Source organism: Oncorhynchus nerka, linkage group LG13, assembly GCF_034236695.1.
Source record: "Oncorhynchus nerka isolate Pitt River linkage group LG13, Oner_Uvic_2.0, whole genome shotgun sequence".
NCBI classification, from domain to species: Eukaryota; Metazoa; Chordata; class Actinopteri; order Salmoniformes; family Salmonidae; genus Oncorhynchus; species Oncorhynchus nerka.
The window spans coordinates 70,154,331-70,181,410 of NC_088408.1; the positions used below are offsets into that span (position 1 = coordinate 70,154,331).

General features: G+C 43.2%; 1 protein-coding gene across 7 annotated transcripts in view; it reads left to right on the top strand.

The window, feature by feature from the left end:
• fgfr1a (fibroblast growth factor receptor 1a) overlaps window positions 1-27,080 on the top strand; it is a 44,759-nt gene that overhangs the window by 11,099 nt on the left and 6,580 nt on the right. For 2 of the 7 annotated variants that reach the window (XM_029677999.2, XM_029677995.2), the window contains exons 2-9: window positions 2,753-2,933; window positions 18,456-18,704; window positions 18,832-18,921; window positions 19,554-19,726; window positions 21,565-21,688; window positions 22,815-23,005; window positions 23,672-23,822; window positions 26,764-26,960. In XM_029677999.2, coding sequence (XP_029533859.1) covers window positions 2,846-2,933; window positions 18,456-18,704; window positions 18,832-18,921; window positions 19,554-19,726; window positions 21,565-21,688; window positions 22,815-23,005; window positions 23,672-23,822; window positions 26,764-26,960 — 1,263 coding nt within the window. In that variant the 5' untranslated portion in view covers window positions 2,753-2,845. Of the gene's footprint in view, window positions 1-2,752; window positions 2,934-18,455; window positions 18,705-18,831; window positions 18,922-19,553; window positions 19,727-21,564; window positions 21,689-22,814; window positions 23,006-23,671; window positions 23,823-24,846; window positions 24,992-26,763; window positions 26,961-27,080 lie in introns of all 7 variants that reach the window. The other 5 variants (XM_029677998.2, XM_029678000.2, XM_029677997.2 and 2 more) reach the window with 4 other exon arrangements.

A 27,080-nucleotide genomic window follows, 5' to 3' on the forward strand; every position in this document is an offset into this window, starting at 1 on the left:
AAGGCAGAGCATTCTGATTTCTTAATAACTTCACGTTTTATCTTCAGATTTCTGTGTCTCTCTATAAAAGTGTTGTTTTTGCAGAACTCACCAGTCGTGTGTAAACTTCATTGCTCATTGATCCATCCATCATCTCTGTCTCAACTAGTGTGGATTCAGTGTGATCGTAAATTCAGTGGAAGCTATGTGACACTATGAGCAGTGACCCCCTCCCCCCACCCCCCACAGCTATTGTTTGGGAGAAAATGTTTTTGTTTACTTGGATAAATGTCTGCTTACTTTCAGTGTAATTGTATTGGAGCAGCCTTAGGGTCCCATTTCAAGGACCCATAAAAACAATATTAGTGTCAACTGTCAGAGGCTACATCTTTTGTAACATCCATGAGATGAGGAGGATATTTTTACGCGAGTCAAGCTTTGCTGCAGACTCACAATGCATAATATGTCAATGACTGTTATTCTCCTTAGTTATAGGAAATGCTGAGAATAAATTAATTTCATGTCTTGTTCCTATTTTGTGTGCTTTTCTCAAAGTTTCCAGAAAAGACGAGCAGACCACAACCAAGGCCTGAACACTTTGTCCATGTCAATTATCCCTTTTATGTGAACTTAAAAATAACTGTCAAAGGTGATGGGTTTTTCTGATTGATGTAATATTCAGAAAACATTCACTCACCATTAGTGTGTGTCTTGTGCGGTATGTTTTTAGCATAGGCCTACAGTAAAAACACAGGTTGCACTTGACAAACTTGGAAGTGGGCCGTTGCATCATATTTCATTCCCCGAAGACCCCATTTGTTCCTTCATCACGAAACGTTGTCTAAATGGTTGTGTAGTGGTCGCGCTCGGGGAACGTGGTTGGCTGTGTGGACTTCTGTCTGGCAGCTGAAGTGGATACTTGGAGCCTGACCAGGCACTGACTCACTGCTTACGGGCCTGTGATGACCAAGCTCCTTTATCCCCCGGGACCCTCTGATCCAACTCAGCTGCCGGAACACTGGGCCATTCTTGGAAAGTGAAATTGAATTTCTTTAGATGACAGTACAAGGAACATGTTTAAGTGGAGAACAGTTATGAAGACCATGAGAATTGACTGAACATTATTCCTCTGTCGAGTCATGGGGATGACCTGACCTCCACTGGATGTTTCCATTGGATTCTTTTCTGTTTTGCTTGGATCTGTAGAATCTGGATCACACCAACCTGCTTTTACATAAGTGAACTATGTGGACTGTTACCACATGCACGGGCACATCCTATATCTCCTCACGTTTATTGCTGATTCATTCTAGAGATGATTCATATTTCCATATGTCTTTTAATGCTTGATACTTTGGACAAACTGTAAGTTAATTGTGTATAGCCTACTTCATGATTGTTTTAATGCAACAATTTGGCTAGTTCTCAGAAGCCTGCACCCTACAACAAGCATTTGTTTCACACCACTTGACAGGCATGAGAACAAATGGGGGTTGGGGCCAAAACCAACTGTTAGGTGATAGATCTGTAAGTGTGGAAACTACATCTTGGCTGCCTCTCTACAGGGGTATCGCATAACAACCCTGAGTTTGGGGTCCTTTAACAAATTCCTAAAGGGGGATTATGGGAATTAGGGGCAAGTGTTAATCTCCCTGGCCAGATGCTGCAGGGTGATGGGGCGAGCAGATGTGCATGTGAGGGTCACCCACAGCAGCGTGTCTATTTACAACACGTCCTCAGCTTCATTATGCCATCGACAGCCATGGGGGAGCAAAACTCTCAATGCTCTTGGGATTACCCCCCTCCCCCTCCCCCTGTCTGTGACATGAGCTCTGCTTGCCCAGTTATCTATCGCCTTTCATGAATCCCTATAGGAATTCACCTTTTTGTTTCCTCTCTTCATTCTTAATTGTATCGTCCTTGTTGTATCTTGGCAAGAAGATGACTAACATTCATTGTAGCCTTTTTTTTTTAGAACACGCTTATTTAAAGTTACTGGTTGTGAAGAAAGGGTTTTTAGATACTGTTGCATAGAAATACTTTTTTGTTACAATGTGTGTTAAAATAACCTTTTTCCTCTGTGTAATTAGAGACTAGCTGTATGAGTTTGACAGTGAAACATTTGAAACTCGCCTCCCAGGGTTTGTATGTAGTAATACTATTACGTACAGACCATGAAAATGTATCATGCTTCTTTTTTTTGTTTCTTTTGTTCTTACTTTAGAACTACGTAATACAATTTCACTTGTTTATTTTGTAATACCTGAACAATCTGATGCATGCTTTGTTTGTATTTTTTTATCACTGGGATTATCTGCATTTGCAAAAAATGCAAACCACCAAGCTCATTTGAAATTCAAAATCATGCTGTCCAAAAATGGATTAAAAAAACTAATCAAATCAAACTTTATTTGTCACATACAACGCCGAATACAACAGGTGTATTATACCTTACCATGAAATGCTTACTTACAAGACCTTATTAACCAACAATGCTGTTTAAAACATCTGCTGTACTTGTTCATGCTCAATTGTGCAGTGTTAGTCTTTACATGAATAATGAGTGAGTTTGGCATGAAATGCAATAGATCCCTTGTGAGAAATCCGTCTGAGTGTTTCAGCACAGCTCAGCATCTACTCTTCCTCCGCACGCCAACTCTCAAAGCTCTCGTTTTATGCAAGGCACTCAACGAAGGCTCATAACTTTGCATTTGTGTTTGACATGCCTCAGTTGTGAGCACAGTTTCACCTTGTGGTGTTTTTGTTCCTCCAGGTTGGCACAGTGACTGGCTCAGTGCTGATTCCCCAGCGGTCCCGATGGCATTCCATTCACAGAGCAATCAACAGCTGTAGCGGCCCTCACAGGATGTTGGCGGTGCGGAGTACGCTGGTGGTTCTGGCCTTGCTTGCCCACATTTTACCATCCCAGGCCCGGCCTGCCATCCCTGATGAAGGTAAGGCTCCTGCCTGGCCTCTTTTAAAATATACACATATATGGCGCCAGTCCATCACCTAAATGTATGTCTTCTTGTGTGTCACATTTCTCTTCATCATGTTTTCTAGTCAAAATGAACCACAATATATTTTACTGGCTCTTATCCCAGACCCTTTTCAAATGGGTCATATGCTGGCCTTTTTTATTATTAATTTACGTCCGTAGATGGATTTAGAGATGAGATGTAGTTATTTATTTTACAAGCACTCCATTTGACCAGTAATTCTTTAATTCCCCTGATCTCTGTAGCTGTGCAATAATCTGGAGACTTTTCCAGTGTTTGAAGTTTTTCCCTTTGTAGTCTGTGTAGCCCCCTCCCATTTCCCTGTATTTGATGTAATGTAGTGAGCCTAACTGGATCTAACTTGACAGGGCTGCATTTGTAACCCGGGAGACATTTCGCTGTATGCTCTCAGTATCTACTCTTTTATATTCTTGTAAAGCTCAGATAGCTAACTTCTAAGTTGCTTTTTCGTAGGCTACCTATTTGTTGCACAAGCTGAAAAAAAATGGAATAGAGTCACTGAAATAGAATCCTGAAAAATGTTTATTTGGGCTGAATTCCAGTACTGTAATGGCTGCCTGGACTTGTGGGTGGATAGTTTTGGGTGTTTACACTCTGGAATCGGAAGTAGAGTGCTGCAAATGGAATATAATAAAGCCCAGCATTATAATTAGAGTAATTATGAAAGAGGGTCTTTTTTTGGGCAGTAAGCCTTAAAATAAAACTAGGCAGAGCTGTGTTTATCCCAACACTGAGACAGGGAGGGAGTAAATAGCTCCCATCTGTAGCCTCAGGCCCAGGCAGCTACACTACATAGCTAGCAATTCCTGCTCCTATCCTCTCCTCCTTTGTAATGAAAATAGTTTTTTTGTCACCGAGGGATGAGTTAACTGCCCGAGAAACTATAAATGAGCTGTACAACTTTTTAACAACCTTTATTTAAGGTTGGAACCCTTGGAGCCCTTTTTAAACCAAAGATATATGGTTTTTAAGAAAAGTTTATTTTTTACAGCTAGAATGAGAGAGACTGGATATGTGACCGCCTAGCTCTTAGGTAGCAAAATTTGAAATGGTGTTTTTTACATTGGATAAGTAGAGACTAAGAGCTAGAAAATAGTATATCATACAGTTGAGGAACAATGTGAAAGTAATTCTGCTTTGAAAGTTTATCAACTTTTGAGAAAATGGCCCTTAAATGTTTTGGTACACGTACTGTAGAGCTCTTCTTTGTCTACACCCATTCAGCATACCCTCTTAAGTCTTAGCCCCACCCATCTCTTATAAGGATTCACATGCATCAGCAGCCTGGTGGCCCAAAATAGTATAACTGGTGTATTTTAACACCAATAAACCCATCCTTTATAAAATGAATTTAGTATATGTCAATATAGCAAACCAGGCAACTAAAAGCAACTTTCTAAACTTATATATATACACACACACACACACACACACACACACACACAGTGGGGCAAAAAAGTATTTAGTCAGCCACCAATTGTGCGGGTTCTCCCACTTAAAAAGATGAGAGGCCTGTAATTTTCATCATAGGTACACTTCAACTATGACAGACAAAATGAAGAAAAAAAAATCCAGAAAATTACATTGTAGGATTTTTTATTTATTTATTTGCAAATTATGGTGGAAAATAAGTATTTGGTCACCTACAAACAAGCAATATTTCTGGCTCTCACAGACCTGTAACTTCCTCTTTAAGAGGCTCCTCTGTCCTCCACTCTTTACCTGTATTAATGGAACCTGTTTGAACTTGTTATCAGTATAAAAGACACCTGTCCACAACCTCAAACAGTCACACTCCAAACTCTACTATGGCCAAGACCAAAGAGCTGTCAAAGGACACCAGAAACAAAATTGTAGACCTGCACCAGGCTGGGAAGACTGAATCTGCAATAGGTAAGCAGCTTGGTTTGAAGAAATCAACCTTGGGAGCAATTATTAGGAAATGGAAGACATACAAGACCACTGATAATCTCCCTCGATCTGGGGCTCCACGCAAGATCTCACCCCGTGGGGTCAAAATGATCACAAGAACGGTGAGCAAAAATCCCAGAACCACACGAGGGGACCTAGTGAATGACCTGCAGAGAGCTGGAATCAAAGTAACAAAGCCTACCATCAGTAACGCACTACGCCGCCAGGGACTCAAATCCTGCAGTGCCAGACGTGTCCCCCTGCTTATGCCAGTACATGTCCAGGCCTGTCTGAAGTTTGCTAGAGAGCATTTGGATGATCCAGAAGGAGAATGTCATATGGTCAGATGAAAACAAAATATAACTTTTTGGTAAAAACTCAATTCGTCGTGTTTGGAGGACAAAGAATGCTGAGTTGCATCCAAAGAACACCATACCTACTGTGAAGCATGGGGGTGGAAACATCATGCTTTGGGGCTGTTTTTCTGCAAAGGGACCAGGACGACTGATCCGTGTAAAGGAAAGAATGAATGGGGCCATGTATCGTGAGATTTTGAGTGAAAACCTCCTTCCATCAGCAAGGGCATTGAAGATGAAACATGGCTGGGTCTTTCAGCATGACAATGATCCCAAACACACCGCCAGGGCAATGAAGGAGTGGCTTCGTAAGAAGCATTTCAAGGTCCTGGAGTGGCCTAGCCAGTCTCCAGATCTCAACCCCATAGAAATTCTTTGGAGGGAGTTGAAAGTCTGTGTTGCCCAGCAACAGCCCCAAAACATCACTGCTCTAGAGGAGATCTGCATGGAGGAATGGGCCAAAATACCAGCAACAGTGTGTGAAAACCTTGTGAAGACTTACAGAAAGTGTTTGACCTCTGTCATTGCCAACAAAGGGTATATAACAAAGTATTGACCAAATACTTATTTTCCACCATAATTTGCAAATAAATTCATAAAAAATCCTACAATGTGATTTTCTGGAATTTTTTTCCTCATTTTGTCTGTCACAGTTGAAGTGTACCTATGATAAATTACAGGCCTCATCTTTTTCAGTGGGAGAACTTGCACAATTGGTGGCTGACTAAATACTTTTTTGCCCCACTGTGTATATGTATGTATGTGTGTGTGTGTGTGTATATATATATGTGTGTATATATATATATATATATATATATATATATATATATATATATATATAAAATTCTAGCTTGTTAGCTGGCTAGCCAGTTCAAATAATTGCCACATCATATAGTTGACAACGTCATAACTTTTAGCTAATTTGTATTAATTATTACAGAAAAATAAACTCACACCAAGATAATTATTTAAAAGTTTATAGCAAGCTAATTACAGAAAATAGCCTACGGCTGTGAGTCTCGAAACAAAAGCAGGGCATTCTACTGGATCATTTTAGAACTTGGACACTTTCGTTGGCCTAACGTTATATCCTAATTTGATTCATGTTGTTCTTCACATTACCGTCTCTGGTAAACACACACTATATGAAATAAAATCAAAGTTTCACATGCACATGAAATGGTACCTTGCATAGTGGAGTCTTTTGTTTAGACATGTAGCTAGCTAGCTAGCCAGCTAGCTAAACAATTAACTGTAATCCCAACTCATAATGTTAATACCATGCATGAATCTGCAGGAAGCTAATCAACTATTAGTTAGCTAGCTAGCTAGCTAGCTAGCTAGTTAGCTAACATTAGGCTATATAACTAGCAATGCAAATGGCTCTGAGATATGAATAATGTTACTACACAGATCATACACTTAATGTTAGCTAACGAGCCAGCCAGTTAAGTGGAGGAACAATGCGCTTTAACTTAAATGTTTAAAATCTGAAAATGTAGCTAGATAGATGCTCTTACATGGATGCATGCTTCTCCTTCTCTGTCACGGATGCCATGGTTGCCCTTATTTTTGTATTTAATTAACTAGGCAAGTCAGTTTAGAACAAATTCTTATTTACAATGATGGCCTACCTCGGCCAAACCCTCCCCTAACCCGGACGACGCTGGGCCAATTATGTGCCGCCCTATGGGTCTCCCGATCACAGCCTGGGATCGAACCAGGGTCTATTATAATGCCTCTAGCACTTAGATGCAGTGCCTAAGACTGCTGCTCCACTCGGGAGCCATTACAATATAATCCAGAGATGGGTGTTTCATACAACAGCCTTCTGTGTGTTCTCTTTTCGACTCCACCCGCATATCAGATGCCAGAATTTCTCACCTCCTTAGCTATCCTACTCTGCTTCCACCGGAAATTCTACTGATTTCAAAACTGTCCTCCAGAAAGTGTAGAGGAACACTTTTGCAGTTATTTGTGATCTCTTTCAAAAAAAGTTATGTTAGAAAGGATTACCTACACATACTGAGCAGCCCTTGAGTTAGACTGAAGCGTTCTACATGGTAGACCAATCGCAGCTCCTCTCTCGGCATGTCCAGGCCATCCATTATCTCAGCCAATCATTGCTAGCTGGAAGGTTCTAGTCTTTTCCTGTGGCTAAACCAACTAGGCTCGCCATTTAACAATTGTATTCATATTTACAGATGGCATACATGTTGGTTGTTAAGTTCACATGTTCCAGAAGGCATTTCTGCCAAAAAACACATTTTGATTAAAAAAAGTTATGTTTATGTTCAAATGCCTCTCGTGTGAAGTAGTGACGCGTGACATACACCTAGTTTCCTGAAACAAGTCACATATTGCCGGTGGGGAGCATGATGCATTGTCTTTCTCCAAACAGTTTTCATACCCAAATGGTCAGGTACTATCTAGGGCCCCCTCTGCATTTCCTCCAGTCCCTTCCCTGTGGTCTCCCGCTGGGGGACTGATCGCTTCAGCTGTCCACAAACCATCACGGTAGAAGCATTTGGTCACGTTCTTTTTGCATGTGGGTGGGAAACAAAATAGCTTATGTGGAAATTGTCATGTTTTTAGGCCTCAGGACAAGAGGACAGCACAGTCAAAAGATTCCACTGGGAACACTATATAATTCTAGGGAGGGCCTTTTAATCCCAATCCTTCTCACAGACAAACAAGCCACAAACAAATACTCAAGCCTCCACATGTTTATAACACTCAAAATGGTGAGTGCGCTAAGATAACTTACTTGAAAATACAAAGAGAAATACTATTTTGCCTGTGCTTAGCTCTATTCCGTTTACCTCCCCAATAAAAACCAAGCATACCCATAACATTATGCAGCCACCACCATGCTTGAATATATGAAGAGTGGTACTCAGTGTTGGATTTGCACCAAATGTGTATGGACACCCCTTCAAATGATTGAATTAGGCTATTTCAGTCAAACACGTTGCTGACATATATATATAAAATCGAGCACAAGGCCATGCAATCCCCGTATACAAACATTAAGCAGTAGAATGTCTGGTACTGACGAGCTCATTGACTTTCAAAATGGCACCATCATAGGATGCCACCTTTCCAACAAGTCAGTTTGTCAAGCCTCTGCTCTGCAAGAGCTGTCCCGGTCAGCTGTAAGTTATGTTATTGTGAAGTGGAAATGTCTAGAAGCAACAACGGCTCAGCCATGAAGTGGTAGGCTACACAAGCTCACAGAACAGCACCACTAAGTGTAAAAATGGTCTGTCCTTGGTTGCAACACTCACTACCGAGTTCCAAACTGCCTCTGGAAGCAACGGCAGCACAATAACTGTTCGTCAGGAGCTTTATGAAATGGGTTTCCATGGACAAGCAGCTGCACACAAGCCTAAGATCAACATGCACAATGCCAAGAGTTGGCTGGAGTTGTGTAAAGCTCGCCGCCGTTGGACTCTGAAGCAGTAGAGACGCTTTCTCTGGAGTGATGAATCACGTTTCACCATCTGGCAGTCCGACTGACGAATCTGGAATTGGCAGATGCCAGGAGAATGCTACCTGCCCAAATGCATAGTGCCAACTGTAAAGTTTGGTCTGGGGCTGTTTTTCATGGTTTTAGGCTATGCCCCCTAGTTTCAGTGAAGGGAAAATGTAATGCTACAGCAAGTCCCCGCAGCATTGTTCCAACATCTATTGGAAGCCTTCCCAGAGGCTGTTATAGCAGCAAAGGGCGGAATAAGATGTTTGATGAGCATGTGTCCACATACTTTTGACAATGTAGTGTATGACGCTTTGTATTCATGACAAGTAAAACTGCAAAAAAATGGAAATTAACTTTAAGTGACTTATTGCAAACCGGATGCATGTTTTTGGAATATTTTTATCCTGTGCAGGCTTCCTTGTTTTCAGTCTGTCATTTAGTATTAGTATTGTAGAGTAACTACAATGTTGTTGATCCATCCTCAGTTTTCTCTTATCCCAGCCATTAAACTCTGTAACTGTTTTAAAGTCACCATTGGCCTCATGGTGAAATCCCTGACCGGTTTCCTTCCTCTCTGGCAACTGAGTTAGGAAGGACGCCTATATATCTTTTAGCGACTGGACCATTTTGTTGTTTTTACACATCTACCAATAGGTGCCCTTCTTTGCGAGACATTGGAAAACCTCCCAGGTCTTTGTGGTTGAATCTGTTTGTTTTGAAATTCACTGCTCGACCGAGGCACCTTACAATTATCTGTATGTGTCGGGTACAGAGATGAGGTAGTCATTGAAAATCATGTTAAACACTATTATTGCACATAGTGAGTCCATGTAACTTATTATGCGACTCGATAAGCACATTTTTACTTCTGAACTTATTTATGCTTGCCATTAGACATTAGACGGGGTTGAATAATTATTGACTCAAGACATTCCAGCTTTTCATTTTTTATTAATTTGTAAAAAAGTCTAAACATAATTCCACTTAGACATTATGGGGTGTTGTGTGTAGGCCAGTGACACACAACCTCAATTAGCTCCTTTTTAAATTCAGGCTGTAACACAACAAAATGTGGAAAAAGTAAAGGGGTGTGAATACTTTCTGAAGGCACTGTATACAGAGAGAGAGGTTAAATGCACTGTATACAGAGAGAGAGGTTAAATGCACTGTATACAGAGAGAGAGGTTAAATGCACTGTATACAGAGAGGGAGAGGGTAAAGGCACTGTATACAGAGAGGGAGAGGGTAAAGGCACTGTATACAGAGAGGGAGAGGGTAAAGGCACTGTATACAGAGAGGGAGAGGGTAAAGGCACTGTATACAGAGAGGGTAAAGGCACTGTATACAGAGAGGGAGAGGGTAAAGGCACTGTATACAGAGAGGGAGAGGGTAAAGGCACTGTATAGAGTGAGAGAGGGTAAAGGCACTGTATACAGAGAGGGAGAGGGTAAAGGTACTGTATACAGAGAGGGAGAGGGTAAAGGTACTGTATACAGAGAGGGAGAGGGTAAAGGTACTGTATACAGAGAGGGAGAGGGTAAAGGCACTGTATACAGAGAGGGAGAGGGTAAAGGCACTGTATACAGAGAGGGAGAGGGTAAAGGCACTGTATACGGAGAGGGTAAAGGCACTGTATACAGAGAGGGAGAGGGTAAAGGCACTGTATACAGAGAGGGAGAGGGTAAAGGCACTATACAGAGAGGGAGAGGGTAAAGGCACTGTATACAGAGAGGGAGAGGGTAAAGGCACTGTATACAGAGAGGGAGAGGGTAAAGGCACTGTATACAGAGAGGGAGAGGGTAAAGGCACTGTATACAGAGAGGGAGAGGGTAAAGGCACTGTATAGGGAGAGGGTAAAGGCACTGTATACAGAGAGAGAGGGTAAAGGCACTGTATACAGAGAGAGAGGGTAAAGGCACTGTAAACAGTGAGAGAGGGTAAAGGCACTGTATACAGTGAGAGAGGGTAAAGGCACTGTATACAGTGAGAGAGGGTAAAGGCACTGTATAGAGTGAGAGAGGGTAAAGGCACTGTATACAGAGAGAGAGGGTAAAGGCACTGTATACAGAGAGAGAGAGGTTAAAGGCACTGTATACAGAGAGTGGGGTTAAAGGCACTATACCTGCTGAACATCAGAGATGTTATGGTGCTAATGAAGTAGACATGAGGGGTCCAGATGGAAATGTTGGCCATTTGAAAAACTTTAAGCAAAGGTTATCCCATTAATGTAAACGTTTGCGTTTGCTAATAGACCCTGTGTTCTCACTTCCTGCTATTCCTGTCTGCTATTCCACTCTGGCAGGAAATCCCAACAGTCATTCACATGGCATATTGCTTCCTATCTGGACGCCAGCACAGGTTCTATAGACTGCCGCCTATATGTTCCGTTTTTGGATTCAGTCCTGCGCTCATAGACTCATTCACTTTTTTTTGTTCAAACCCTATCTTGCATGCTTACTTCTCGGTCAAAATACCTTTCATGATGTTGTGTAATTAAGTTGATTTTTCAGGAATGTCAATCAATTTTTCCAAATAGTTGGAAGAAAGCATGCAAGCAGGAATATTCCAGCTGGGGTGCTTTCTGAAAATATGGTCTCTAATCCAATCATTGAAGCAGGAGGATTAACTGAGCCACAATTTCCTAATGGGCTGAGTTACACACAGATACCACTTACTGAATGTAAATGAATGTTTTCATAACAATCGGAAATCGGTAATTGTGGACGATTTAAAAAAAAAAAAAAAATTTTTTTTTTACACCTTTATTTAATCTTTATTTAACTAGGCAAGTCAGTTAAGAACACATTCTTATTTTCAATGACGGCCTAGGAACGGTGGGTTAACTGCCTTGTTCAGGGGCAGAACGACATATTTGTACCTTGTCAGCTCGGGGATTCAATCTTGCAACCTTACGGTTAACTAGTCCAACGCTCTAACCACCTGCCTCACAAGGAGCCCGCCTGTTACGCGAATGCAGTAAGAAGCCAAGGTAAATTGCTAGCTAGCATTAAACCTAATCAATCATAATCGCTAGTTATACACATGGTTGATGATATTACTAGTTTATCTAGCGTGTCCTGCGTTGCATATAATCGATGCAGTGCGCATTCGCGAAAAAGGACTGTCGTTGCTCCAACGTGTACCTACCCATAAACATCAATGCCTTTCTTAAAATCAATACACAGAAGTTTGTATTTTTAAACCTGCATATTTAGCTAAAAGAAATCCAGGTTAGCAGGCACCAGATGAAAGGTTAGCATTTCAGGTTAGCATTTCACCAGGTGAAATTGTCACTTCTCTTTCGTTCATTGCACGCAGAGTCAGGGATATGCAACAGTTTGGGCCACCTGGCTCATTGCGAACTAATTTGCCAGAATTTTACGTGATTATGACATAACATTGACGGTTGTGCAATTTAACAGGAATATTTAGACTGGATGCCACCCGTTAGATAAAATACGGAACGGTCCGTATTTCACTGAAAGAATAAACGTCTTGTTTTCGAGATGATAGTTTCCGGATTTGACCATATTAATGACCTAAGGCTCGTATTTCTGTGTGTTATTAAAATTAAGTATGATTTGATAGAGCAGTCTGACTGAGCGATGGTAGGCACCAGCAGGCTCATAAGCATTCTTTCAAACATCACTTTCGTGCGTTTTGCCAGCAGCGCTACTGTTTATGACTTCAAGCCTATCAACTCCCGAGATTAGGCTGATGTAACGATGTGATGTGAAATGGCTAGCTAGTTAGCGGGAGCCCAGGTAGGAGCGAGGAGCGGTACGGAAGTTATACTGTTACACTGGCAATACTAAAATGCCTATAAAAACATCCAAAGGTGTATGAAATATGGTATAGAGAGAAATAGTCATATAATTCCTATAATAACTACAACCTAAAACTTCTTACCTGTGAATATTGAAGACTCATGTTAAAAGGAACCACCAGCTTTCATATGTTCTCGTATTCTGAGCAAGGAACTTAAACGTTAGCTTTCTTACATGGCACATAATGCACTTTTACTTTCTTCTCCAACACTTTGTTTTTGCATTATTTAAACCAAATTTAACGTGTTTCATTATTTATTTGAGGCTAAATTATTGATGTACTATATTAAGTTAAAATAAGTGTTCATTCAGTATTGTTGTAATTGTCATTATTACAAATACATTTTTTTTTAATCGTCTGATTAATCGGTATCGATGTTGAAAAATCATAATCGGTCGACCTCTAATGTCTGCTCCTCAATAGTGATGACAATGTTGTACTTGCTGTTCCCAGCTGTAATCATAAAACCGGATTGACTTTGCTTCACAACAGTGACATGTACATTTTGTACATCTTTCATGGGATATTTATGGGGCGTCTGCAGCTAGATTAATAACTAATGTTGACATAGCCTTATCAGGTTTAGGACGAGGAGGGAAAAAACAAGCAAGATCATGGCCCCACACAGAGCATGGTGGAGCCCTTAACGTTTTAGCCCAAGTCTCAATTGGATAGTTCTGGGCTTCCCGTCCCCCCCCTTCCCTTTGGTTTTGTTTTTGAGGAGAAAGTTGATCCTACCCCCTGGCCCCTTTTCCTGCTGGGATTAAGGGCCTGTCAGACATATGTGATCCAGGAAATACCTTTACTAGGCCCAACTGAGGGTCACCATGGCAACTGGCACTAGAACTTGCCACTGCAGGCCCTAACTCGCGCTCTCTCTCTCTCTCTCCCTCATTCTCTTGTGCACACGCTTTCTCTCTCCCCCTTTATTGTTGAGGGGCCTTTGTTGAGATGGAGGGAGGGATTACTGTGATCAGGTTTGCTAACGTTGTCCTGAGGGTATGGTATATGGGTGTGCTCCCTGTGTTGGAGGAAGAGCCTAGTATATGTTACATGTAGCAGTGTGCTGTATGTTCAGTCTTCACTTCATTATGAACGCACCAAGAATCTGTCTTCTTTGGACCCAGGAAGAGAGTAGATTCAACAACACTAACTTTTCTTGACATCAATCTGTAGGTTATCTGTTCATAACCAAGCGATCTTTAGATTATGTCTAGAAGCATTTGGGATTCCACGTTCTTGGAATCATAATTGTTGGAATGTATGGATTTTAATCCATTAAGGATATACAGTGGGGCAAAAAAGTATTTAGTCAGCCACCAATTTGTGAAAGTTCTCCCACTTAAAAATATGGGAGAGGCCTGTAATTTTCATCATAGGTACACTTCAACTATGACAGACAAATGAGAAAAATAAATCCAGAAAATCACATTGTAGGATTTTTAATGAATTTATTTGCAAATTATGGTGGAAAATACGTATTTGGTCACCTACAAACAAGCAAGATTTCTGGCTCTCACAGACCTGTAACTTCTTCTTTAAGAGGCTCCTCTGTACTCCACTCGTTACCTGTATTAATGGCACCTGTTTGAACGTGTTATCAGTATAAAAGACTCCTTTCCACAACCTCAAACAGTCACACTCCAAACTCCACTATGGCCAAGACCAAAGAGCTGTCAAAGGACACCAGAAACAAAATTGTAGACCTGCACCAGACTGGGAAGACTGAATCTGCAATAGGTAAGCAGCTTGGTGTGAAGAAATCAACTGTGGGAGCAATTATTAGGAAATGGAAGACCTACAAGACCATTGATAATCTCCCTCGATCTGGGGCTCCACGCAAGATCTCACCCCGTGGGGTCAAAATGATCACAAGAACGGTGAGCAAAAATCCCAGAACCACACGGGGGGACCTAGTGAATGACCTGCAGAGAGCTGGGACCAAAGTAACAAAGCCTACTATCAGTAACACACTACGCCGCCAGGGACTCAAATCCTGCAGTGCCAGACGTGTCCCCCTGCTTAAGCCAGTACATGTCCAGGCCCGTCTGACGTTTGCTAGAGAACATTTGGATGATCCAGAAGAAGATTGGGAGAATGTCATATGGTCAGATGAAAACAAAATATAACTTTTTGGTAAAAACTCAATTCGTCGTGTTTGGAGGACAACGAATGCTGAGTTGCATCCAAAGAACACCATACCTACTGTGAAGCATGGGGGTGGAAACATCATGATTTGGGGCTGTTTTTCTGCAAAGGGGCCAGGACGACTGATCCGTGGTAAAGGAAAGAATGAATGAATGAATGGGGCCATGTATCGTGAGATTTTGAGTGAAAACCTCCTTCCATCAGCAAGGCATTGAAGATGAAACGTGGCTGGGTCTTTCAGAATGACAATGATCCCAAACACACCGCCTGGGCAACGAAGGAGTGGCTTCGTAAGAAGCATTTCAAGGTCCTGGAGTTGCCTAGCCAGTCTCCAGATCTCAACCCCATAGGAAATCTTTGGAGGAAGTTGAAAGTCCGTGTTGCCCAGCAACAGCCCCAAAACATCACTGCTCTAGAGGAGATCTGCATGGAGGAATGGGCCAAAATACCAGCAACAGTGTGTGAAAACCTTGTGAAGACTTACAGAAAACGTTTGACCTCTGTCATTGCCAACAAAGGGTATATAACAAAGTATTGAGAAACTTTTGTTATTGACCAAATACTTATTTTCCACCATAATTTGCAAATAAATTCATAAAAAATCCTACAATGTGATTTTCTGGATTTTCTTTTCAAATCAAATCAAATTTATTTATATAGCCCTTCGTACATCAGCTGTTATCTCAAAGTGCTGTACAGAAACCCAGCCTAAAACCCCAAACAGCAAACAATGCAGGTGTAAAAGCACGGTGGCTAGGAAAAACTCCCTAGAAAGGCCAAAACCTAGGAAGAAACCTAGAGAGGAACCAGGCTATGTGGGGTGGCCAGTCCTCTTCTGGCTGTGCCAGAACATGGATAGAGATTATAACAGAACATGACCAAGATGTTCAAATGTTCATAAATGACCAGCATGGTCGAATAATAATAAGGCAGAACAGTTGAAACTGGAGCAGCAGCACAGTCAGGTGGACTGGAGACAGCAAGGAGTCATCATGTCAGGTAGTCCTGGGGCACGGTCCTAGGGCTCAGGTCCTCCGAGAGAGAGAAAGAAAGAGAGAAGGAGAGAATTAGAGAACGCACACTTAGATTCACACAGGATACCGAATAGGACAGGAGAAGTACTCCAGATATAACAAACTGACCCTAGCCCCCCGACACAAACTACTGCAGCATAAATACTGGAGGCTGAGACAGGAGGGGTCAGGAGACACTGTGGTCCCATCCGAGGACACCCCCGGACAGGGCCAAACAGGAAGGATATAACCCCACCCACTTTGCCAAAGCACAGCCCCCACACCACTTGTCTGTCATAGTTGAAGTGTACCTATGATGAAAATTACAGGCCTCTCATCTTTTTAAGTGGGAGAACTTGCACAATTGGTGGCTGACTAAATACCTTTTTGCCCCACTGTAGGTACGTGAGATGCACAGATAGTTGTGACAGAGGAGCAATGAGAATGGCAAAGGATGCAGAATATGTATTTGGGCCACAGTGTTTGTGACAGACATTACCATCTGGAAATGGCAAAGATGGCTTTTTTCACTGTATAGCCCAGTCCGCAGCCTATAGCTAGGATTCAGACCACTTTGTCCTCTAATGCTTTTCCAGTGTCTACTCAACAAATTTCCCCGTAAAGAGCAAGACTCCCAGGCAAGTTTAGCTTGTGACGCTGTGTGCTTTTGTAACCAGACAGACAACACCGTTGTGATGGACAATGTGTCAACATAATTGGGTTACCCCCTCCCTCTGGTCGACTATGTAGTCGTAGAGAACAGGGGCTCAGGTGTCTATCTCTGTGTCGCCGTCCTCCTCCCCATTCCTCAAATCTAATTCCACCTTCCTCTCTCGAGGAGCTCCTTGCCAGCCTCACAATTTGGCCCTTGACTAATTCGGGGTGAGATTTAATTTAAGGGAGAGGATAGGCAGGGATTGGGTGAAGAAGGTACGAAGCTGTAGCTCGATTTTCAGCTCTGCAAACGCAAACAAGAGCCTAGATTCAATAAGCTGCCCGTGAATGTGGATGATGGTTCTTTCAGGGACATGGAGGAAAGAGCTGCTCCCTTGTCTTTGTCATTCCTTTCTCATGTAGCTGGGCACAACATTTAGACTAATGGTTGCATTACAGTATCGAGCTTTTTGGACATTTACCGAATGTCAGACATGTTGCAGATTTTAGGTTGAGTTTTTTGCACTTTTGATTTTTGCACTTTTTTCTTCAATACATTTCCTCAAGACTGGTTGTTGTGGATACTATATGCTGTCTCCTGCTGTATACTATTACATAAATGTTGATATGCATCTCCCAGTATCATATGAACAATTGAGTCTGTCTGTGGTTTTACTATTTGCCCGGTGATTACGCTTTTGTGTTAGTTGGACCTTGCCTGCATTTTCTATGTATACTATTTTACTGGAAGGTACTCAGCCCTCAAAATCTAATTTTATTTGTCACATGCTTTGTAGGTGTAGGACAACAATCGGTGTAGAATAACAGTGAAATGCTTACTTTACTGGTCCTTTTCCAACAATGTAGGGATAAAGATAAGATAAAAAATAGAAACAGTGACACAAGGAATAAATACATACTGAATAACAATAACAAGTAAGATTAACATGGCTATATACAGGGAGTAGAACATAACATGGCTATATACAGGGAGTAGAACATAACATGGCTATATACAGGGAGTAGAACATAACATGGCTATGTACAGGGAGTAGAACATAACATGGCTATGTACAGGGAGTAGAACATAACATGGCTATGTACAGGGAGTAGAACATAACATGGCTATGTACAGGGAGTAGAACATAACATGGCTATGTACAGGGAGTAGAACATAACATGGCTATGTACAGGGAGTAGAACATAACATGGAGTACCAGTACTGAGTCGATGTGCAGAGGTACAAGGTTGTTGAGGTAGCTATGTACTGTACATGTAGGTAGGGGTAAAGTGATTAGGCAACAGGATAGACAATAGACAGTAGTGTGTGTGTGTGTGCGTAGTCGGTGCAAAAAAAGATCAATACAGGTAGTCCGGGTAGCCATTTATTAGCTATTTAGCAGTCTTGTGGCTTGGGGGTAGAAACTGCTCAGGGTCCTGTTGGGTCCAGATTTTGTGCATTGGTACTGGTTTCCGTTTGGTAACTGGGAGAACAGTCTGTGGCTTGGGTGACTAGGGTCTTTGGAAAATGTTTGGGCCTTCCTCTGACACTGCCTGGTATAGAGATCCTGTATGGCAGGGAGCTCTGCCCCAGTGATGTACTGGGCTGTACGCACTACCCTCTGTAGCGCCTTGCGGTCGGATGTCAAGCTTGCCATACTAAGCGGTGATGCAGCCAGTCAAGATGCTCTCAACGGTGCAGCTATAGAACATTTTGATGATCTGAGGGCCCATTCCAAATCTTTTCAACCTCCTGAGGGAGAAGAGGCGTTGACGTGCCCTCTTCACGACTGTGTTGGTGTGTTTGGACCATGATAGATCCTTAGCGATGTGGACACGAGGAACTGGAAGCTCTCAACCCGCTCCGCTACAGCCCCGTTAATGTGAATGGGGGCGTGCTCTGCCCTCTGTTTCCTGTAGTCCAAAATCCGCTCCTTTGTCTTGTCTTAACAAGATTGAGGAAGAGGTTGTTGTCCAGGCACCACACTGCCAGGTCTCTGACCTCCTCCCTATAGTCTTATCGTTGTCGGTGATCAGGCCCTCACTCCTTTCCCTGTTTGTACCCTAGTCATCCCTGTGCCACCTGTGGAAATCCAAGCAGAGCGCTACACCCTTTACCCTGGGGACCGACTGGAGCTGAGCTGTAAAACCGAGTCAGTCAATTGGACCAAGGACCACGCAGTGGTGGTGGATGGGGAGCACACACGCTTACGAGACGGCCAGCTGGAGATCGAGGGAGTGGAGCCGGCTGACTCTGGCCTGTACACCTGCGTCACCTTTGGCAACCACAGCTCTTACTTCTCTGTCAATGTCACAGGTAAGGTCAAAGCTACCACTGAGGGCTCAAATCACTGGTCCTGTAGAGAGAAACAATTCAAGGTACGTGGTAATGCAGCTAAGCCCAAGTCAAATGACATATATTGTCCTATCTGCCTATTCACCAGTTGATATCCTGGCATCCTCTGAAGATGAAGACGAGGAGGATGAGTCTTCCTCAGAGGAGGCAAAGATGTCTAGCAGTCAAAAGCTTTTACGTAAGTGTCTGATCCTCCTAGTCCTACCACCTGTCACTGGAATGGTAGACCAGGTCTGGGCTTGGACCCTATTCTGCTCCTGTTGAGGTTAATGCCCTGAACTTAACATGATGGCCCTGTTTTCTGTTACATTTCATATGTGATTCACCTATTAGGCATTTGCTGTTCATATAAGAGTGATTTGTTCACAGTTGTGATTCAGAGGGCCAGTAGCACCCCACACTGCTGTTTACACTTGAGTAAGGAATGTCACACTGGTGACTGAACTCAGTACATTCCAGACGTCCCCTGATTACTGTTTGTCTACGCTGCGTTATAAAGCCAGTCAGGCGTGGTCAGCTGGCTACTGCCGTCTGGTGAACGCCATGTGCCCACAGGGAAGTAAGCAGCTAGCGTGGCGGGCACCCCTGACGACGACCTTGGGCCCCAAGAGACTAGGCAATCCTATACTGGAGTTTTGTATGTTTTTAAGCAAAACTGGAAATTGTCACTTGACTTGTACTGTTTTTGTGGATCGTTGTATAGAACTCTCCTAAGCCAGATGGAAACTACCTGCACACACAATTGTTGTCAATTCTTCTGTCAGAATAGGTGTTTTAAGTGTTCTCTCTCTCTCCCCCATTGTTCCTCAGCAATGGCCCCTCAGTGGGCTCAGCCCGAGAAGATGGAGAAAAAGCTGCATGCTGTCCCAGCCAGTAAGACGGTCAAGTTCCGCTGCCAGGCCAGTGGAAACCCCACCCCAACACTCAAGTGGTTCAAGAACAGCAAGGAATTCAAGAGGGATCAGCGCATCGGGGGCTTCAAGGTAAACCCCCTCCCTGTATTCACCTCTTGGTACTGGATGGCTAGAGACCATACTGTATTATCCTAATTGAATATCCCCAAACTCCCTGAACATGAGTGCAGGTGTGATGGTGATCTCGTCACTGTTAAATCACCAACCCCCACCCCCAGCATTAGAGGCATGTCGCACCTGACTAGTGAACAATGCAAAGTCAAATCCAATGCCACAACGGGATGATTGTGCCACAAAAAAAGCATGCCTCGAGGATGGCAATTTTAGCCCTGGAGGCAGAATACGCCTGTCCTCATTTAACATATCTGGGTATCTGCTGTTTACAGCATTTGTTTTCAGTCCAGATTTCTCTGCGTATAGCAAAACCAACTTCTCAAAGGAAATTTGTTTATAATGAGGAGACGGAATAAATCCTGCAGATCTCCCCCATCTCAGTGCTGGGGAGCAGGACAGGACAGCTCACTGTCACAGAGGAAGTGAGACGGGGTAAACATTTCACAATAATGGGCGTGGTGGTGATGAGTCTGTTTCCTTTTCTTTTCCCTGGTGCAGATAGCATGTGTATACTGTGCGCTTGGCTTTTAAAGTTGACCATATCCGTGCCGTGGTGCGGACGAAGGTGAGTGTGTTGGCTTGCGACAGCCTCATGTAGGATGTGCTGGGATGTTGTAGGAGTCTAGGGTCCTGTGCATCTGCTCTTCCCATCAAGGTGTTGTCCAGCCATGTCCTCGGCAGCCCCCCCCCCCCCCCCGGGGCACATTAAAGAGTTTCCTTTCAGCTGCCTTCACTCCGCCACGCAGCACACTTTACCATCTGGCTGCTGTTTTTTCAGTCAAGGTGCAAAGGTCTAGATGGGCAGCTGGGGACGTCTATGAACGAGGCTCGCCGCCCAAACCCCCTCCCCGCGCTTTGGTTTTATGACCACAGCTCCATTGTTTATATAGTCTTAATGTATGGAGAGGGCAGGCAGGGGGAATAACACAGACCACATGTATTAACCCAAGCACAACACATCTGGCCAAAAGCAGCTGTGGAACCCCAGCTCATTTAAGCTAAATGAGGGAAACCTTAACGCAGGCTCTGTGTACGAATGTTTGATGTCGCCATTGCCTGAGAGGTTTGTTAGTTTAATCACACACTGCCGGTCTTGGTCAGATATATGGAAGAAAAATAATAACTTGGAATATAGAGAACAGTATTTAGCCTTAGATGTGCATAGGATGTAACCTGGTCATAGTCAACTACAGTTTTTCCCGGAGCAGGTTGTGACAAGTCATGTAACCACTAAGAAAACCGTTTCCCCGCTCCAATACGTTTCCAAGAGTGCATTAATGTACTGTGCCTCAAGCAATGGAGCACAATCTAGTTTTATATGACATGGGAAATAGTCTCCTGATAGCAAGTTCCTCCTCCTTCCCATGGATGTTCAAATAAATACAAGTCATTTTGGTTTGATCTGCATTTCATTACACATCATTGAACTCGTAAATGTTCCCCCATTTTGTACAAATAACTAACTAGCAGCATGACAAATTAAATGTGCTCTTGAGAGGTTATGTACACCCCAATGTCAAAGAAAATAATAATTCCAGAAATGAACTTGTGAATGAGTAGTGTTGTATCAGGCTGGCTTGTCAGGCTGGCTGGCATCTTTTTTTATAATCTAGACACAAGTGTCTCACTAAAGTGTTTTATAGTAGGTGTTACAGGACGTTTTGTGAAAGTCTGGGTCTTTGGGGATCTATTTAAGTCTCAGTGCTTCGGTTGGACCAGCTGTCACCTGGAAGTGCTTTCAATACTTCCTCCTCTGACTAAATATTTTACCTTTTCTCTTCTCCAATTTGTAGGTTCGAGAACACATGTGGACCATCATCATGGAGTCAGTGGTGCCATCTGACAAGGGGAACTACACCTGTGTAGTTGAAAACAAACATGGAAGCATCAACCACACTTACCAGCTGGATGTTGTTGGTAAGTCTCTTTCCTCTCCGGGTCATTTCTATCGGGGAAATACCTTGCTAATCCATTCACCTGGTTTAATCATCAATTGGATATTTATGTAGCTTAAGTGTGTTGTTGGTTCAATATCGCTAATGGTTTACAACACTCGGCCCTAGTAATCAAAGTAATGGTGTGCCCTTTTTCCAAGGAGAGGGTCATATGGTCTGAACTGTTGTCAAATTAGCATTTTTTTATTTTATTAACCTTGTTTACGTTGTGGCCCTGCCAATGAAGCTGTCTGAAAAGGTGCAATTATTATTTCATCCTGGACCTGCCCTGTGACTTACTCATGCTCCATTGGTTCTATAAATCAAAGCTCCACCTCCACAGACAGTGGTGTCTCCTGGGATATTTGCGGCCAGGGCCTGTGTTGCCGTGACTTCACTCCCCAACCTCGGTCAACTGTGAGATCATTTTGCAGACAGAGTAATTCTACAAAATGTGTGCAAAGCGCCACACTCATCTCTGTATCAGGAAAGCAAATGAAGCCTGAACATTTTGTTTCCCTGCCAGATGCTGGGCTCATTAGTATGGTTTGGCAAGTTATCAGTCATCAAAATGGCACCCGGAGAACATTTCTCTCTCAGGGCAATGGCTCGAAACTTGTCTGCAAGCTTGTGTTTCCAGTAATTTGGGAAAAATGGCAGCAATTATACAGGCGGCAGAGTAGTTGGGGGAACTGCTATTTCCCTGGCTGTGAAATTACCGTCTGTAAGTAGTGAAAGGACATGAGATCTGGGTAACCTTGTAACCTGGCCTGAGATCAACCTCTACCAAGGCCAGACTGACAGAGCTGTCCTCCTCCTGTTGTCTTTTACTTTCCCAGATCAGCCATGCCTCAATGCTTATTCATTACTGGAATGAACTAGAAACATAGCCTAATCATTTGCTGTTGTTTTCCAATGATAATCCATGGTGGCTTTTACCAAGGTATTTCTGTTGCGCTGACCGCTAGGGTTCTCCACGACTATGTCTTTGACGTGTCTTCGTATGTGATTTAAGGTGTGTCTTTTGTATGTTATCGCTGTGTGTCTTTTTTGTTATTAATGTTCGTATTTTAATGTGATTGTCATGTGTCTGTGTGTATCCGTTGCAGAGCGTTCCCCACACAGACCCATCCTGCAGGCCGGACTGCCAGCCAATCTCACTGCGGTGGTGGGCAGTGATGTGGCGTTTGAGTGTAAGGTGTTCAGTGACCCCCAGCCTCACATCCAGTGGCTGAAGCACATCGAGGTCAATGGGAGTCGCGTTGGTCCTGATGGCTTACCCTACGTCCGCGTCCTCAAGGTAGGGGCTCTTAGCGCACTGACTGGGTCCACCACCAGTCTACACAGGACACAACATAGCTGCGTTTGTTCTGTTCAGTCAGGAACTAAGTGTGAAAACCTCCATTAAGTAAGAGATGACACCCTAAGTTATGCTTGGGGGAATGCAGACACACAACTGTGTAGTAATACAGCCAAACCGTATTAGAATTCAATGAAATTGTGTAGTACAGTCTTAAGCGCATGTTTTTGTTGAGTAGTTTGTATCATTTTTATTTCCTGTTGCATCATGTCTATTATAACCCTTCAAGACTGTCTGGCAAAGGATGGCAAATAGTATCCCTCTTCGAGGATGTGGCAGGTAGGTAGCCTAGCAGTTAAGAGCGTTGGGCCTGTAACCAAAAGGTCTCTGGTTCTAATCCCCAAGCCGACTTAGTGAAAAATCTGCCGGTGTGCCCTTAAGCAAGGCACCTTAATTGCTTCTGTAAGTCACTCTGGATAAGTGTCTACTAAATGACTAAAATGTACATTTTATCCCTCTATATAAGTAGTTTTCTGTGGCTTGTAAAAGTCTATGCTTGAGAGGGGAAAGTCGATGCTAACAAATGATTGTGATCTCATTCAACAGAGACATTTGTTACAACCTCATCTTGATTTGTTGTTGCACATGACATGTTTTTGTTTCCAGCACTCTGGGGTCAATAGCTCGGACACTCAGGTGTTGACCCTCTACAATGTCACTGAGGAGGAGAGCGGGGAGTATATATGTAAAGTGTCCAATTATATAGGAGAGGCCAATCAGTCGGCCTGGCTGACCATCGTCAGGCATGAGGCCCAAGGTAACCGCCCCACGCAGCAGCAGCACATAGAGAGATCCTCAGCCAGGGGCTGCTAGGGCCACCTGGAGACCTAGGGACTTGTTTAGGGATGACCTCAGCCGTTTCTCTCCTCCCTCGCTCCCTCCCTCCTTCTATCCCGCCTCAGTGCTCCTGACTGTAAATTACACTATGGAAAATTCCCAGCAGAGCGGTTGAATGTGTTTAGTCTTGCTTTATGTTGGACTGCTTTCTCTTTCCTGCCCCATGCCTCTCCCGTGCCCTCCTAATAAGGGCCTCTCCTGCCATCCACTGCTGTTACTTTCACTCCCTCGCCCTTCAAAGTCTTCTGCTCAGATCTCTGACTGCCTCTCTCTTATTACTGCCTTGTCCCCCCCCTACTTTTCAGCTGTCTTACTCAGCCTTTCCCTGAGCTCCTGCTGTTTGTCTCGTGGATTTGTTGTATGGTGTGTGTGTGTGGCCTTGAGTAAAAAACATTTTTTTTAAATTTGTAACTTTTATTTAACTAGGCAAGTCAGTTAAGAACAAATTCTTATTTTCAATGACGGCCTAGGAACAGTGGGTTAACTGCCTGTTCAGGGGCAGAACAACAGATTTGTACCTTGTCACCTTCCGGTTACTAGTCCAACGCTCTATCCACTAGGCTACCCTGAGTGTGTGTGCTCTGCTGAGTGTGCTCTGCTGAGGGGTCTTCCATGTAGCCCATCTCTTGCATGCAGAGATGAGTCTTTAGAGTATGGGATGTCCGTCCCTGCTCCTTCTCAAATGGTGATGGTCCAGTGAAGGGTTCAGTGCTGCGGTGCGGTCTCTACCTAACGAGCTCCTCCACTAACTGACTGGAGGGCAGATATGGGTTTTTACTCTTGGGGGGGATGGTGTTGGACTGAGAGGGGAGTATGAACACCCCACCCACCCTCTGTCCTGTCCCCTCCTCTACCAGAAGTCTTTCCCTTTCAGAATCTTTTACTCATGCCTCCATTTTTCCTCTGGGCCTCTTGTTGGGTCTGCTTCCATTGTTATTTTCTAGACTGCTGGCCTTAACACCACGGACAAGGAAATGGAAATCCTCCAACTGAGGAATGTGTCTTTTGATGATGCTGGGGAGTATACCTGCTTGGCGGGCAATTCTATCGGGTTCTCTCATCACTCTGCATGGTTGATCGTTTTTAAAGGTATCAATGGTTCTCTCCTCTGATCTCCTCCCACCCCCACCCTCCCCTCTCCACTTTGGCTTGACCATCCACTACCCACATTTATCTGAATATGGTCTCTGTAGACCCTACTTCAGTGAGCAATGTGGATGTGTGTGGAAGCCAGGCCAAGGTGTGATACTAACCTTCTCCCTTCCCCTGTCAGCATGGTTCCATGCTCATCCAACCTTTCTGGATGGGATGGTATGGTCCATGTTGAGAAATGATTCCCAGAAATCACAGAATGCCAAACAACCCATCTGACCCATAAAATCTACCTCAACTGACAACTCCTGAATCAGAAAGTTTAGGTGTTTCATACCCTCAATTTTTTTTTTTTTACATAAATGACCATTTCCTCTGCCAATTTCATAATCATTTGTCAGCTTTCCGCATTGTTTCAAATGGTTAACGGGTAACTTTACAATGCACTTCTACTTGACTGCCTTAAGATGAAGTTTTCCATTCAGAAGGGGTTGTTTGGCAGTACTGTTGGTGTTTCACTCCAACTTGTCTCTCCCATTCTGGTTTCAATTTGGTGTTTACATTTGATTCTGTGTGAGGCTGATGTTTTCTGACAAGCACTACAAATGACATATATCCCTGATGTCATTTCCTGCTGTGAGGATGAAGCCTGCTCTTAAGGCTAGCTTTGATAATTGGCTCACTGTAGTGGACGGCTCATTCTTCTGGGTTGGAATAGGCATTTGTCCAATTATCAAGCTGCTTGTCATTCAGCCTCAAGACACAAGGACAGCTCACTTGTGTTGCTGGTGTTTGTGTCATTCTGGTGTTTTTCGGAAAGCGAGGTAAAAGAAACATCCAATATGTTAATTTTAAACTATATTGTAACATTTTGGAGATAATTAGATTAAACATTTTATCTTTTGTGTCTTCAGTACATAGGTAGTTTTGATCCTCAGAGTGAGAGACAATGTCAAATGTTGTAATGTCTAAATTACAAGGGAATCATAATGACAATTGTTTGTACCAACAATCACCACACAAGCTGCCATTTTAAAATCAAACTGGGCTTTTATGCAGAACCACCATTTTATGTGCTCTAAGGAAGTCAGAATGGGACATTTACTTTAAATAAATAATTAGCTTAAGTTAAACTACTGAACACATTATATTTATAACATATATATATATATATTACATTTATGAATGAGTGTATGTTTGAAAAATGTGTATTAGTGTGGAGTGGCATGGTTTTTGTCTGTGATGTTAACACGCGTTGTCCTGAATAACCGAGCCTTTGCACACACAAATAAATACATTAAAATAAGATGGTTTTAGGAAGCTAAGATTGAACTTAATGTACATCCGTGTTAATGCTCATCCGTTTGCACAAGGCTCTGTATTATTTGGGTTTGTCCCAGCTCAAGAGGACTTGGCCATTCTCTGCCACTAGAGACTATGGCTGCTGATCAAACTGGCAAAGAATGTGGAGTGAAACCCTATGCCTGAAAGAAGTGGTTATGGTGCCACAATAGGAGTTTGTGCTCCGCTCTCTGTGCCAGTGGTGTTAAGGGCTCTGTTTTTCTGTACATGTCAGCTGAGTGGTCTTAGTGAATGTATCAGGGTGGTGTTTGTGTGTGTGTGTGTGTGTGTGTGTGTGTGTGTTCAGTGTTTTTGTCACATGCCTGTTGTGAAAGTCTGATCGATATTTGAGAATGCATGGACCTCTGTTGTGTGATTTGACCCTGTGTGGCTGACCTATTGTCCCCCATCGCGTTGCCCTCATCCAGCAGTCCCCCGCTCCCCACCACCCAACCAAACCTACCTGGAAGTGCTGATCTACTGCGTGGGCTTCTTCCTCATTGCTGTCATGGTGGCTGTGGCCATCATCATCAAGATGCGCACCTCGTCCAAGAAAAGTGACTTCAACAGTCAGCTGGCTGTCCACAAGCTGGCTAAAAGCATCCCCCTGCGCAGACAGGTAACAGAAAGTAGATAGGGGGTTTGACATCTTTATACCTTTTCTGCTTTCTCATCCCATTTAGTGTAATCTTTATGGTATCTTAATAATTCTTTTTAACGTATTCCTATCACTTGTTCTTATCAA